General features: G+C 42.8%; 1 protein-coding gene across 1 annotated transcript in view; it reads left to right on the top strand.

Moving 5' to 3' along the window:
- LOC147736688 (arylsulfatase A-like) overlaps window positions 1–15,431 on the top strand; it is a 90,810-nt gene that overhangs the window by 61,180 nt on the left and 14,199 nt on the right. Inside the window, exons 6-7 of the mRNA XM_086953427.1 lie at window positions 5,110–5,237; window positions 6,595–6,697. Coding sequence (XP_086809553.1) covers window positions 5,110–5,237; window positions 6,595–6,697 — 231 coding nt within the window. The remainder of the gene's footprint in view (window positions 1–5,109; window positions 5,238–6,594; window positions 6,698–15,431) is intronic.

The raw sequence follows: 15,431 nt of genomic DNA, 5'->3' as shown, positions 1-15,431 counted from the left end.
ACTAGCATTTAAATAACCTTTGAAATTAACTGAAAATAACATAGGTTTCAGGCACGTTATAGTTACAAATTAGCATTTATAAACTCTTTGAAATTCACTGAAAAAAACCATAGGTTTCAGGCACGTTATAGTTAGGAATTACCATTTGAAAAACCTTAGAAATTCACTGAAAAAACCATAGCTTTCATGGGCGTTATAGTTAGTTGGGCATTTCACTTGTATAAAACCAAAGAAATTCCCCTGTTATAGTTAGTTCAGCTAACTTTAACTCACGCACCCGCAATGCACTGCTGATGAAGTCACATATTACATCACTCATGACCTGGTCAGTGACATCACTCATGACATCACTGATGACATCACTGATGACATCTCAAATGACATCACTGATGACATCATCCTTTTGATAGAGTGGCAGACCTCCCTCACCCTAATATAACCTTTGATACACATATTCAAAAATAGAAACTTAAATTTTCAAAACAATGGGCATACCAATACCAGTTACAACAAACTATTGAGTAATTCCAAGATCTACATACACATCCACACATTCATCAACAGTCCTATATAGTTACTCATACATGTACTCACTCATCATATGTACTCATACACCTATACATCCTGTTGCACACCACCACTCATCCATAGAGTTACTCACACACAGCCACTCATGCTAATAGAGAATCAAACATCCATTTACTTGTATATACAGTTATACACACACCACCACACTTACTTCTACAGAAACTTGCTCTTTTAAACAATCACTTACAGAAACATATACTTATTCATAGACTCATACTTATTCAGGAACTCTTCCAATCAACAACTCTCACATATACTCACTTATACTCACCAATACTCACATATACTAGTTTACAATATATGTAGTTACTTATACAGACACTATTAAGACAGTCATTCACTCACTAACACACCCATACAAACACTCATCCACCCATACAGTCCTGCACACATACTGTCGTCAACACATACAAACAGTGACTCACTCATTCATGCATCTATGCACTAAGTAATACCCCCCACTTAACCATACAGACACTCATACTGATACTCGAAAAACCAAGTAATAACCCATATAGACACTCATGTAGCTACTCAACAACCCATGCAGTCACTTATACACAAAGTGAGAGACTTATACATATATTTACATATTTAAAAATTACTCACTAACCCACGTATTCACTAAGATACACTTAATCAGTCTGTTATACAATGAATTTTATAGAAAAAAAAACATCCATTTAGACACTTACATACCCATCGACCTTGAGATATACATATATAAAACATATTTAATTTTCAGAAAAACACATTCACTGGATGATGGGCCATCAGTTATGACATCAGTGATGTCATTTGAGATGTCATCAGTGATGTCATGAGTGATGTCACTGGCCAAGTCCTGAGTGATGTAATATGTGACATCATCAGCAGAACATTGCAGGCATGCGAGTTATAGTTAGCTGAACTAACTATAACGGGGAAATTTCTATGGTTTTATATGCGTGAAATGCCCAACTAACTATAACGCCCCTGAAACCTAGTTTTTTTCAGTGAATACATATATATGCATACACACATACATACATGAATATATACTTACATACATATATGCATAAATCCATATGCATATGCATACATACATACATCCACACATACAACCATACATCCATACTTACATATAACATGCAAACATACATATTTCCATTGCCACAGAGAAAGTACACTTGGTGGTGCTTAAATCTTTCTTAAACAAACACCTCCTTCTACTCAGATTCGAGTGTGTTTCTTGGACTCCAAACCCTATAGAAATTCAATCAAAATGTATTATTTTGAGTGCCAGTGGTTCATTGTTCTGCTTCTTTGTCAAACGAGCTCTGGTTGTAGCGCCAAGATGCCCTCTTGGGGGAACCTTGCACTTTACAAAGGCGTTAAAACTCTATTTAATTGATATGTGACCAGGGAAAGCAGGAACAGTTGCACCCACCGATGGATGTACCCCGTATTTGTGTAGGGTGTGGAACGGTTTTGTCAGCAACCTGGCTGTTTGAGTTTGGTTTCTAGTTAATGAGGGCAAGTGCCATTTTTTAAGTCCCAGCAGCAATCACAAGAATGATGTGGGACGTTCTAATATTAAAGGCAATGTTTTGATGTGTGAACATTGGACAACATGGGTGTAGGAAAGTCGTCTTTTTGGTCATGATCACACAAATGTTTTGACTGATACTGGTGGTTACTTCAAACTGGAATAGGCAACCTACCTGTAAATCCCCAGTATATGGTAGAACATGTATTGAGACGTCAGTAAACTTATTGCTTGTAAGTGTGCACTCCTGTGGTGTTTTGTGTCATTTTAAAGCTAGCCGTGCCTTGCAGGCTTGTTTTACAATAAAACTATGTCCAAATTCTACTTTGGAATTAAAAAAACTTCCAAAGTCCAAAATAACGTTTTTCATACATATATCACCCCTAAGGTCTACCCTAGGTGCCACAAGAGTAGTGTGCATTGTTATAAAACACAGGGACAGTATAACATTTGTTTTATATGTCCTAGTATGGAGAAGCAGCCCAAGTTGTTTTTCCCCAATTGTAGTGCTGCTACTCCCATAGGCTAACTTTGAAATGCTTTATCAAACTTTAATAAAGTCTAACTTTTGATTGGATTTGGCTAGAAGTATGATTCAAAGTATCACAATATTCGCTACAATACATCCAACAACTTGCCAAGCTTGAATTTGCTACAACTGTAGTTTTAGCACTTACTTTCCTGAAGTTACCTAAAACAGCCCTGTAGCAGGCATTAGTGATAAACCAACCTCTGACAGTCTGAGCTTCTCCCTGAGTAAGTGTGAAGAGGTCGGGGGCTGAAACAATACAGCCATTTGTTGGGAGAAGATTGCTTCCTGGAGAAGTCAGGGAGAGGAAGGGGCAGAGGAGATAAACTGAACTTCAAAAGCAGGAGAAAAGATGTCAAAGGATCCAAGCTAGCCCCCACTTCCTTGATCCCCAGCCAGATGGGAATACCCCTAATTTTATTAAGAGAGGGGCAGGAAGGGGAATGTCGTGAATTGTTAACCACATCTGTGGATTGGGTTAGCCTTGCACACACTCCGAGGGGATAATTTCTCCATTTTAAGTTTTGGCCGAACAGTACATTCTGGGTCAAAAATATACCACAGTTTGCAGGAAGTGGCCATAGCAGAGAAGGCAACTTTGCTCTTATTGGGTGGGTAGCCCCACTCTTGCCAGCTCAGAATGGAGGATAAATATGGCAGAGCTGCAGGAGCTCCTGAGATCACTGCTTGGAACATCTGAAGAAGTACTGCCCTGCTGGACCCTTGAACTGCAACACAGAAGAAGTTGCACTCAGAGGAACTGCACTTGCTGCACTCTTCAGTTCCCACAAAAGAAGGACTGTGCCTAATTCAAGGAAAAGGAGTGGACGCCTGAACAGCAACAGGTAGAAAAGTGCTGGAAGAAGCCACTTGCAACAGCCAAAGTGAGGACTACTCCAGCTGACCATCTACAACTATATTTTCCTGGACTGACAAGGTACACTGTGGGAGAATGACTCCCAGACCCCAAGAGGCAATCCAGAAATTCTGACCCTTGGCTGGTGCTGCTAGGAACTTTTTGCACATTTTTAGTAAAAAGCACCAGAAGAAGACTGGTTCAACATCAAGAGTCAAGCCGGTGTCGTTGACTCTAGAATTGGCCTGTCCATGCTGGATTGTCCGGCTAAAATCTCCATAGCTCCTCGCCATCGACACCAAGGACAAAGACTTACTGCGGCTCACTGTGGCTTTGTGCTGCAGCAGGCCACCATCATCAAAGCCAACTCAGGATTCATGGAACCCGAGGGCTCGTCGTCGAGAGAAAATCTCCAAAAAAGTGACTAAGTGCAAAGGTAAAATCATCAAAGGGATCTAGTGCTCGACCTAGCTGACCAGCGGTCCATTGTAGTAGGCATAAAACTTTGACTTTGTCCCGGCCCAGCTCAACCAGATAGCCGCGAGTGGAGCTTTAAAATTCTTGATTCTATTGTGCACAACTTTTGTATTTAATCTTTAAAAATTAATATCTCTGTTTCTTACATTGGAGTTTTGTTGTTTGGTTTCATGTTAAAGATACAACTATTCTCTATTTTTATAAATGAATGTTGATTTTTTATTGTTTATGTGTCTTTCACTTATGAACTGTTTTGGTGATATTAAATGCTTTACCTGTCTCCTAAGTTAAGCCTGACTGCTTGCTGCCAAGCTACTAAGGGTGAGCAAGGATTAATTTATAGAGACCTTGCTGGACCTTGATATTGATTGTGTTATTTTTACTAGCTGAAGTTGAAAAACCCCACTTACTAATAATACACCCTCCCATAATTGGCTCTCTTCAATGGAGATTCTGAAAATGGTGTTTGCAGAATGCCAGGGTAAGAAAAGGCAAACACTAGGAGTAGTTTGAAGTTTTCCCTTCTGCCGAAGGCCATCTCTTTTGCACCGGAAAGTGATTTTGGCAGCATTATCCAGATCCATAAGTTAGGTAAGAGAAACCCAGATGTTTTAAGAAAAAGGCTGTTAGAAACATGAAGGTCTAAGAACCCTGCATCCTGAAAGCACATGAGATGGGACAGACAACAGAGAAATCCACAAAGGATTATGGCCCACAGAGGAGTTAAATACATAAAGGATAGATACCCCTATGGGAGCCACAGTCAGATCATATGGGACCAATAACTGGTTGAGATCCCTCAGAGGTAAAAACCTACTGGGTACAGCATTTGTTGGATTGATATCTAAACTCATCCTTGATGCAAATCCACTAAGTCCTTCACACTACCTAAACCAGTCAGTGTCCTGCAAGCTAGGATTTATGGACTTACATGGAGAAGGGTGATTAAAGCATAAATGATTGTCCAACCATATTAAAGCAGTTGCTGTTGGTCATTAATTTAATCAGTTTAAAAGAGTTTGAGTCTTAAACAAATGTTTCATTTAAAAAGCAAATGTAAATGTTGAAATATATTATAAAGAACATATCCTGTTCTCTCTTCTAAGTACTAATCATCTTTTCTGCTGTCAGGAGTGACCCACGAGCTAGCCAGCACCTTAGACATCTTGCCGACCCTGGCGGCTTTGGCTGGCGTGCCTTTGCCGAGTGTCACTCTAGATGGATATAGCATGATCGATCTTCTCTTCAGTGGTGGCAAGGTTAGTGCTCAGTCTACAATATTTGATCCTTCTGTGTAGTGGTGATTTGTAGTATGTGTCAGTGCACAGTGCCATTGCTCTCATGAATCAATACACAGAAAGTTCAGCCAGCATTGGTTAGTAGTGCAGGACGCGTGGTGGAATACCACGGGTACTAGAATTTGGCTTAAGTATAACCGCATCATTCATTACATGCTTATCCAGTCCCCTAATGGGCATCAAAGTATCTCCTTGCCAGCCTCAAACCCCCTTGTGCAAGTTTCTGTCCCAGACCTTCATCACCCTTGAATGCACTCTGTTGAATGCACTCTGTTGAAACACCCCATGCACTGAATGCCATGGCCTTCTATAATCTCACACCACACAGTCATGTGTTAGCCAAGGTGAGAAGGATGAGAGAATGGACATCTTATTGATAGGTTACTGCATTGTTTATAAATGGATGGATACATGGATGAGGGATGACTATGCAGGTCAGTGGAAGTGTATATGGGTGGATAAGTGAATTAGTCCCTGATTAAGACTGTGGCCGACAGTTAATCTGGACTTTAGTCTTTAAATGAGTGGTGAGTGAGTTGTGTGAATGCATGAACAGGTTAGAAACTCAGGAGTGACTGAAAGTGGGGATATACCAATGAGTGAATCAATGAGGGATGATTACAATACTGCCCTCGATGAGGTATATAAACTAACCCCAGAACAAGACAAAGGCCTTGGGTGTGAGGAGGTGTGTCTGTTGCTCTGGCAGAATGTCCATTTGGGCTACACCCAGGAAGTTGATTAACTTCAAAGAGTCATCACCTGTCACCGGCAAATCTGAGTGGACACTGGGCAAGCCTTTCTTTGTTCCCCCAGCCAGACAGGCTCCTAACCCAGAGGGAGAGGAGCTGCCCCCAGAACTGGTTTGAAGTGACCACAGAAAAACTACAAGGCCACAAAGTTTTGATCGGAAGCCTACCGTCGGCTCCATTGAAGGTCAGGGGCCGACTCCAAAATCACCTCATGCCACTCCCTATCACCTTATCTCACCCTTGAAGATTATTTTTCATCCTTGTGTTCTTCCTTGGTTTGGAATACTAGGGAGCCAGGTCAGCAGAGAAGGATGTAGTCACCTCTAAGATGACACTGTGGGACACAACACTGCCAGGCTCACTGCTGCAAGAACAACCTTCTTTATACATGAGGAATATGTGATGGACACGTATTGCGACATAAACACAGTTTTCACCAGAATCTTCTTGTCACCAGAAATAAATGCAATGCGTATGTGTGATCATGCTTGCTGTGAATAATTATTCCAATCCTAAGAAAATTACTCAAGAGTGATGTTTAAATGTGGTCTCTTGTAACATTCTAGAGTAAGAGAAATACAATGTTCTACTATCCAGTTTCCCCAGATGAGATCCGCGGAGTGTACGCTGTCCGATATGGGAAATACAAGGCCCACTTTTTTACAAAGGGTATGTCTCTTGTTCTTTTTTCTTTCTATACATTCATGCATTTGTTTCTATAAATGGTTATTTTTGTAGAGCCTAAACTAGACCTATATAGGCATCAGAGCTCTGTAAATCAACCCATAGTGCTGTACATGAAGTTCAGCCTACGATGTGATGCACAGATATTGTAGGGGTCAGTATTTAGTGTGCTTCACTATTAGACTCTGTAGTATTCCCCTTTCATAGTTCAGCGTGCTTGTGCTTCTTGGCTCGCGGCTCGCTGGTGGCTATTCTTTCTGGTGATCGCCCTAGAGATCATACTCCCAGGATTGTATGGCTTTCCACCAAGCTGTTACAATTTGATTTTGAGACCACATACATTCCTGGGAACAAGAATGCCCGGGCTAATTATTTTTCTAGGCATCCTATTGAGCTGGAGGGTGATGTTGAAGACGATGAAGATGAGGATTGTTTTATCGCCTCTCTTGCGCTTGATGATATGTGCGCCGTTAGTTAAGAGGAATGGAGAGAACATTTGTCTAAAGATACTCTCCTAGGTGAGGTTATGAGATGTATCAGGAACGGGTGGCCCAAAGGGAAAAATGCTCATCTTTCTCTTCAGACGTTTGTTCAAGTTTCTTCTGAAGTTTCTGTTAAAGATGGCTTACTGGTTTGTGGTGATAGGTTAATTCCCCCAGACAGCTTAAAGTCCAGATTGATGTTGGTTGCTCATGATGGTCATCTCGGTAGATCGTTCACCTAGAGAAGATTACGTGAGCATTTCTGGTGGCCACAAATGGATAAGGATGTTGACATTTTTGTTGGTGACCATGTGGTGTGTTCCAATTTCTATAAAGGGGTTGAAGGTGCGTACCCCTCCTCTCCAACCTGTTGAACTACCCAGCAGATCATGGGAAAAATTGGGATTGATTTAGTTTGTCCATTTTACACGCTTCCTTCCAATTCCAGGTTTGCCATCGTGGCCATTGATTATTATTCAAAATGGCCAGAAATACGGTTCATCAATGAGCCTAACACTAAGGCTGTAATTGATTTTTTGAAGGATTTATTTCCTCGTGAAGGGTTTTGGTCATCTGTTGTGAGTGACAACGGGCCATAATTGATAATAACAATTTTGATCAATTCCTGCGTCAGGGTGGAATTGAACATTCTAGAAGTGCTCTTTACCAACCACAGGCCAATGGTCTAGTAGAGCGTATGAATAGGGTACTTAACAATTGTGTGCAGTGGGCTTTGGCTCAGAAATGTAAGGTACAGAATGCTTTGAGATCCATGCTTTGGTTCTATCGCACCACTCGTCATTCCACTACCCAAGTTTCCCCATACGAATTGCTGCGTGGTAGGAAACCCTGTAATAAGGTTTGTCCTGGTTGGATGTCAAGGTGTGTGAAGTTTGATTCTGTGAGCGATGTTGACGAGCGTGTGAGATGTAATGTTAAGCAGGCACAGTTTCGGCAGAAGTGTAATTTTGATTCACGGAAGAGATGTCTTCCTCAGACTTTTGCTGTTGGTGATTCTGTTTGCATTAAGATTCCCACACACGGGAAAAAAGGGAGTTCAAAGTTCTCCGAGCCTGTCACTATTGATAAAGTGTGTGGGAATGCTGTTAGAGTTAATAATACGTTTTGGTGGAATGTCTAGAGTTGTCAGAGTCCCTGATCTTAATGTTCAGATTCCTGTTCCAGATCTCAATGCTCCTACTCCAGTCCCAAATCCTAACATTCATTCTTCTTCTCATTTTTTGAATTCCAATGTTGTTCCTCCTCTTTCTTCTCATGACACGGTTGGCTCACGCAGACGTTTACGTCAACGCTTTGTTCCTGCCAAGTTTTGTTAATGTTTCTTTTTCTTTTCGATCTTGCTCTTTCTTTGCTTTTCTTTCCTTTTGTTTTTTTTTTCTTTTCTTGTTTATGAAGGAGAGGATAATGTAGTATTCCCCTTTCATAGTTCAGCGTGCTTGGGTTTCTTGGCTCGCGGCTCGCTGGTGGCATTCCCTTTTGGAATGTTTAACTTTGAATGTTGGCAGTTGTGTGAGGACTGTAGTGCTGGTTTTCCCTGTCCGCTGCTGCGCAGTACTTGTCAGGCAATAGAACTCTTCAATCATCTACAACGTTAACAGCGTGTTTACTACGAACTCCAATGCTACTCTCGGATCTGGGAGTTCTGAGCTCTATTGTAAACACATAGAGGCAAACCTAGAACACTCAGTATGAGGTAGGGCCTTTTAAGTCATACACATACCCAGTAGCAGGAGGGGCAACTATTAACTAAGAGTATGAGTTATAGGTCTGACTCACAGTCAGTTTTAGGGCATTGCATGATGACTAATGACCAGTGCTCAGTAATGCTCTTGAGGGGCTCCAAACTCCCTAGGATGTTGACTCTTGCAAAAGTATTAATAAAACAGAGGCACTGCCGAAAGACATCAGTCATTACCTTTAAGTCTCTTGAGGGATTGTATGAGCTGCAGAAACATAGCTGCTTCCTCAGGGCTAAAGTAGGGATGATTGTGTATTAAGACTAAGCGTGTCTTAGAGGGAGATTATATCTGTGTTAGAAGAAGCTGATGGATAGAGGAATTGCATGTGAATGATACCCACTGTGTATACACAGCTTTCAGTTAACTAGAAGCAACTGAAGGGGAAATTGCGAACATTCATACATTTCAAACTAAGGAAGCAGCTATTGCCGTGAAGCATGTGCTTGCTCTTTCACTAATTTATAAAATCACTTAAGGGAATTAAAAGTAACCATTGATCATTTTCAAAGGTGGCTCCAATTTATTAGAGTTCACTTCAGATTATCACAACATTTGGTCACATTCAATGCTGGGTCCCGTTTTTAACAAGAGACCCATCAGGTGTTAGGCACTGCTCCTGCCTTGTCCTTACAAATAATTCCATGCATCATCACACTCCCTCAGTATCCACACTCAGTATTCCATGAATCATCATACTCCATGAGTATCCACTCTAAACATTGCATACATGATCACACTCCCTCAGTATCTACACTGAGCATTCCCTGCATCATCACACTCCTTCAGTATCTACACTCAGCATTCCAGGCATTATCACACTCCTTCAGTATCCACACTCAGCATTCCATGCATCATCACACTTCTTTGGTATCTACACTCAGCATTCCCTGCATCATCACACTCCCTCAGTATCCACACTCAGCATTCCAGGCATCATCACACTCCCTCAGTATCCACACTCAGCATTCCATGAATCATCATACTCCATGAGTATCCACTCTAAACATTGCATACATGATCACACTCCCTCAGTATCTACACTGAGCATTCCCTGCATCATCACACTCCCTCAGTATCTACACTCAGCATTCCAGGCATTATCACACTCCCTCAGTTTCCACACTCAGCATTCCATGCATCATCACACTTCTTTGGTATCTACACTCAGCATTCCCTGCATCATCACACTCCCTCAGTAACCACACTCAGCATTCCATGAATCATCATACTCCATGAGTATCCACTCTAAACATTGCATACATGATCACACTCCCTCAGTATCTACACTCAGCATTCCCTGCATCATCACACTCCCTCAGTATCTACACTCAGCATTCCAGGCATTATCACACTCCCTCAGTTTCCACACTCAGCATTCCATGCATCATCACACTTCTTTGGTATCTACACTCAGCATTCCCTGCATCATCACACTCCCTCAGTATCCACACTCAGCATTCCATGAATCATCATACTCCATGAGTATCCATTCTAAACATTGCATACATTGTCACACTACCTCAGTATTTACACTCAGCATTCCCTGCATCATCACACTCCCTCAGTATCTACACTCAGCATTGCATGCATCATCATAGTCCATGAGAATTCACTCTAAACATTCCATGCATTATCACACTCCCTCAGAATCTACACTCTGCATTCCAGGCATTATCACACTTCCTCAGTATTTACACTCAGTAGTCAATGCATCATCACACTTCCTTGGTAGCCACACTCAACATTCCATGCAATACACTCCCTCAGTATCCACACTCAGCATTCCATGCACAATCATACTCCATTATTATCCACTCTAAACATTCCATGCAATACACTCCCTCAGTATCCACACTCAGCATTCCATGCATCATCACACTCCCTCAGTATCCACACTCAGCATTCCATGCATCACCACACTCCTTCAAGATCTACACAGCATTCCCTGCATCATCACACTCCCTCAGGGCCCGATTCACAAAGGTCCTTCTCACTAGCCTGTGGTTTAAGAATATTAACCATTAACAATAGTTCCGAATTAGTACTTCGATTAAGCGGCAAAGGGGGTAGGGAGGGTTTTGCTCTCAGAATGGAAATGTCTCCATCATATTGTACTTAACTTAATCTTTAATTTGATAAGATTTGCTTTCATTTTTGGCAACAAATACGTAACCTAGATTGAGTCTCAAACCCCTAAATGCTACAGGAGGATAAAGGGAGTGCAGTTCTATTGCCCCATGTGCATTGTTTGGCTGCAGATCTATAATACATTGTGAAGAGATGCAGCTGGATTGAGTGATATTGATCAATAACATCTTTATTTGTCTTGCAACAACTGTCGCGACTCGCTCACTGTATTCTCATGCCCACCACCAGGGGGCTGAATTGTGGGGCTCTCCAGTGTTCTCATAAGCTTCCAGGCCCTCCCCATCATGCATATACTGACTCCCATAACAATTAAACAGTGTTCCTTAAGGATTCATTTACCTGTTAGATCCAATATTCAACTTTGTCACAAAGGTGAACAGATTAATCACCAGTCAGGGTAATTTTCAACAAAGGTATGTAATATCACTTTTTGTTATATATTGAGCAATTTGATGATCTTAACAACTTATGCAAATGTTTAATTACTGTTAATGTATAGATCCAGTGATGTACAAACTATACAATGTATTCAACAAAAGGGTGTTGCAACGCTACTATTAGTGCTATAACTGGTGCAGTAGTGTTTTTGTTGCCGTACATAAAAAAAAAAAGTGATGAATGTATTAGCATGTTTTTAAGGGATCTTTTGTATGATTATTGTGTTTAATTGGCAATATAAAAAGTGATATTACATACCTTTGTTGACAATTACCCTTTGTGCCAAAGTTGAATATTGGATCTAACACGTAAATGAATCCTTAAGGAACACTGCTTAATTGTTATTGATGATGCCCAGTTCCTTGGGGAATATTGGGTTTCCCTATTTTTTAATATCTACTGACTTCCAGTCATTTGGATTCTACATGCAAATTGCCATCCATTCCTAATCCATGCCAGATTTTTGTGAAAGCTAGCCTACTCATATTTGACACTCTGTTACCTAGAATTCTCTGCTCACTGCTCCATCTCCACGCCTGCAGGCCAAGGATGGGTGGAGGACTTCAACTCTCCTGTGGCTGCCTTATGCTAGCCTGGGCACACCTGATGCATGTGATTACCGTGAGCACTTTTAAGTCCCAGCTCGGATCAGCCCAGCATTGGTCATTGTAGCTGTGTACCGGTGAGACTGACCCTTGTTTCCTGAGGTTTTGATTAAATATGGGTGAATTTTGCGAATTCAAGGTTCGCAAATTTGCAAAAAAATCTGCGAATTCGCGGATTTCCCCGCGAAATCACGGATTTTGTTGCAATTGCACACTATACTCAACTGGAGTACTTTCTACTGGCTAATCAGTAAGTGCTACCTCGTTGGATAAATGTATTGTGCTTTTCCTGCACTACAGCTGTGTAAAGGCCCAGAAGAATTGTCTCCAGTGAGCCCGTGTGTCTGTAACTTTGTCACCGCGCCCATAGGCGCTGAGGTCCCTCGAGTGAGCTGTCCATCACAGTGGGGGAAAGGGCGGGAAGAGGTTGCATAGCCTAGTGTGTGTGGTGCCGGGCTTCTGTGCGAGTTCACATGCCTCTTGTTTATAAAGGTCAGAGGCCGATCAGCGCAGCAGATGAGGAGAAAGCAGTAAGTGCTACCTCGTAGGGTAAATGTATCATGCTTTTCCTGCACTACAGCTGTGTAAAGGCCCAGAAGAGTTGTCTCCAGTGACCCCGTGTGTCTGTAACTTTGCCACAGCGCCCATAGCGCCGAGGTCCCTCGAGTGAGCTCTCCATCACAGTGGGGGAAAGGGCCGGAAGAGGTTGCATAGCCTAGTGTGTGTGGGGCCGGGCTTCTGTGCGAGTTCACATGCCTCTTGTTTATAAAGGTCAGAGGCCGATCAGCGCAGCAAATGAGGAGAAAGCAGTAAGTGCTACCTCGTTGGATAAATGTATCATGCTTTTCCTGCCCTACAGCTGTGTAAAGGCCCAGAAGAGCTGTCTCCAGTGACCCTGTGTGTCTGTAACTTTGCCACCACACCCATAGGCGCCAAGGTCCCTCGATTGAGCTGTCCATCACAGTGGGGGAAAGGGCGGGAAGAGGTTGCATAGCCTAGTGTGTGTGGGGCCGAGCTTCTGTGCGAGTTCATATGCCTCTTGTTTATAAAGGTCAGAGGCCGATCAGCGCAGCAGATGATGAGAAAGCAGTAAGTGCTACCTCGTTGGATAAATGTATCGTGCTTTTCCTTCACTACAGCTGTGTAAAGGTCCAGAAGAGTTGTCTCCAGTGACCCCGTGTGTCTGTAACTTTGCCACCGCACCCATAGGCGCCGAGGTCCCTCGAGTGAGCTGTCCATCACAGTGGGGGAAAGGGTGGGAAGAGGTTGCATAGCCTAGTGTGTGTGGGGCCGGGATTCTGTGCGAGTTCTCATGCCTCTTGTTTATAAAGGTCAGAGGCCGATCAGCGCAGCAGATGAGGAGAAAGCAGCTTCCTGGTCACTGGAATTACAGGGGGATTACGCTCGAGAAACTCGTGGATGCCTAGACCTCCATCACGGATAAGCATGGGTGGATTTCACGGATCCACGATCCGCAAATTTGCAGATTTGCAGATTCGCGGGTCTGCGAATTTGCGGATTTGCGGATTTTGCAGATTTTTTTAATGGGGGGGTCTTCTGTGCGAGTTCAAGTGCCTCTTGTGTGTATAAATGGTCAGAGACTGATCAGAGCAGCAGATCAAGAGAAAGAAGCTCCTGGTCACAGGAACAGCACGAGGATTGCGCTCGTAAAGGTCTGGGAAGAAGGGCGGCACACCTGCCCAGGCTTGACGATGCGGAGTGAGCTGTCCAAAGTGTCCATCCATCATCCTGGGCTGTATCTATTTTAGGATGGCACCGGCAAGCTGCCAGCGCCATCTTAAAATAGTTACTAAATTAGCTTCATCAGGAAGCACTAATAGATCAAATAAAGCAGGTGCTTCCTGTTGAAGCTAACTTAGTTAGCAGCTTGCCGGCGCCATCCTAAAATAGTTACAACAACAACTTCAAGCTTGAAGGCTTGAACTTTTGCCCCCCGGATCCACCGCTTGCGGATTCATAGATTTTCGGTACATTCGCGGGAGTTCGCGGATTGCGAACTTACCGAAAATCCGCGAAATCCGTGAGCGGAACGGATTTTGCGCTCTTGCTTAATCACGGATTACATCTTTTTGGGGAGAAAGCACACCTGCCTAGCATCAACCGTGCTCACTAGATTCTTGGGCTGATTATAATGCGTTACTGAATTTGAGCTTGAACTCGGGCACCTGATTTATATCTGTAAGTGCTTCCTGCTGAGGTTTAATTTTTGTGACAGGAGCCTCGCTGACTAATTGTAACTATTCTCTGACCCTGCTTTGAGGGTCAGAGAATAGTTGCAAGTAGGCAACGACGCGCCGGAAGCACTTACAGGCTTACAGCAGGTGGCCAAGTTGAAGTTAATTTCTTTGTAACCTTTTTGTAAATGGTTCCTGAGCAAAATTTGTCCCGCTCGTGGATTTTGCCGTGATTTCGCGCGATTCGCAGATCGCGAAATCGCGGAAAATCCGCAAATTCCACGAGCAGAACGAATTTTCCGCCCATACTTAGATTTGATATCATTGTTTCCAGTGTTTCCTTGTTCCTGAGCTGCAGCAGTGTTATGGCTGGATTTTCTGAGTAGGTGGGATCAGCCCCCAGGGGCCCCTCCAACCCAGCCAGAACGTACTCACCTTCCCTCCTCAGGACTCCTCTATCCAGGCACCTGGTACCTACCTGAGGATGGGGAACTCGCAATATACAAGCTCATATTATTAAAAACACCACTAAATCTATAGGGATACTAAGAATACTCACTGATTACTAGGGATATCCATACCCTACACCTATCTTATTCACATCAGTTGGTCTCGCGGCCACCCTGACCCAGACCGTTCTACCCTAGGGCAGATATGACACACAATCCGGTGCGTCTACACATGGGCCTGCAGAACCCAATGCTCCCTTTTCCAAACTGTTCACAATCCTGCGAAACTACACGCCAGTATCCTCCCTGGCGTTCTCACTTATTCAAGCCACAATCCAGTGGGTATACACACTGGTTCGACCCCCCAGTGCTCTCATTAACGCCGCATATCAACGACGACCACATTCCTATGTACACCTATACATATATATATATATATATTGGGAAGTCTCTTCACTAAGGGTCTGCTACTACAATAATATTATGGGATGGTGTACTAACTTAGTCCCTTGGTTGCAAGTCTCCTCTCTCCCTCACTATTACTTACCTGATCAGGGGTAGCATCTGTTCAAACAGTAATACTTACCAGGAAAGATTATCCTTACTGTATGAGGACAAAGATATACACACTATGTGATTGAG

The sequence above is a fragment of the Lissotriton vulgaris genome, chromosome 1_2, assembly GCF_964263255.1.
Source record: "Lissotriton vulgaris chromosome 1_2, aLisVul1.2, whole genome shotgun sequence".
NCBI lineage: Eukaryota > Metazoa > Chordata > Amphibia > Caudata > Salamandridae > Lissotriton > Lissotriton vulgaris.
This window is presented reverse-complemented; position numbering and strand designations above follow the sequence as displayed.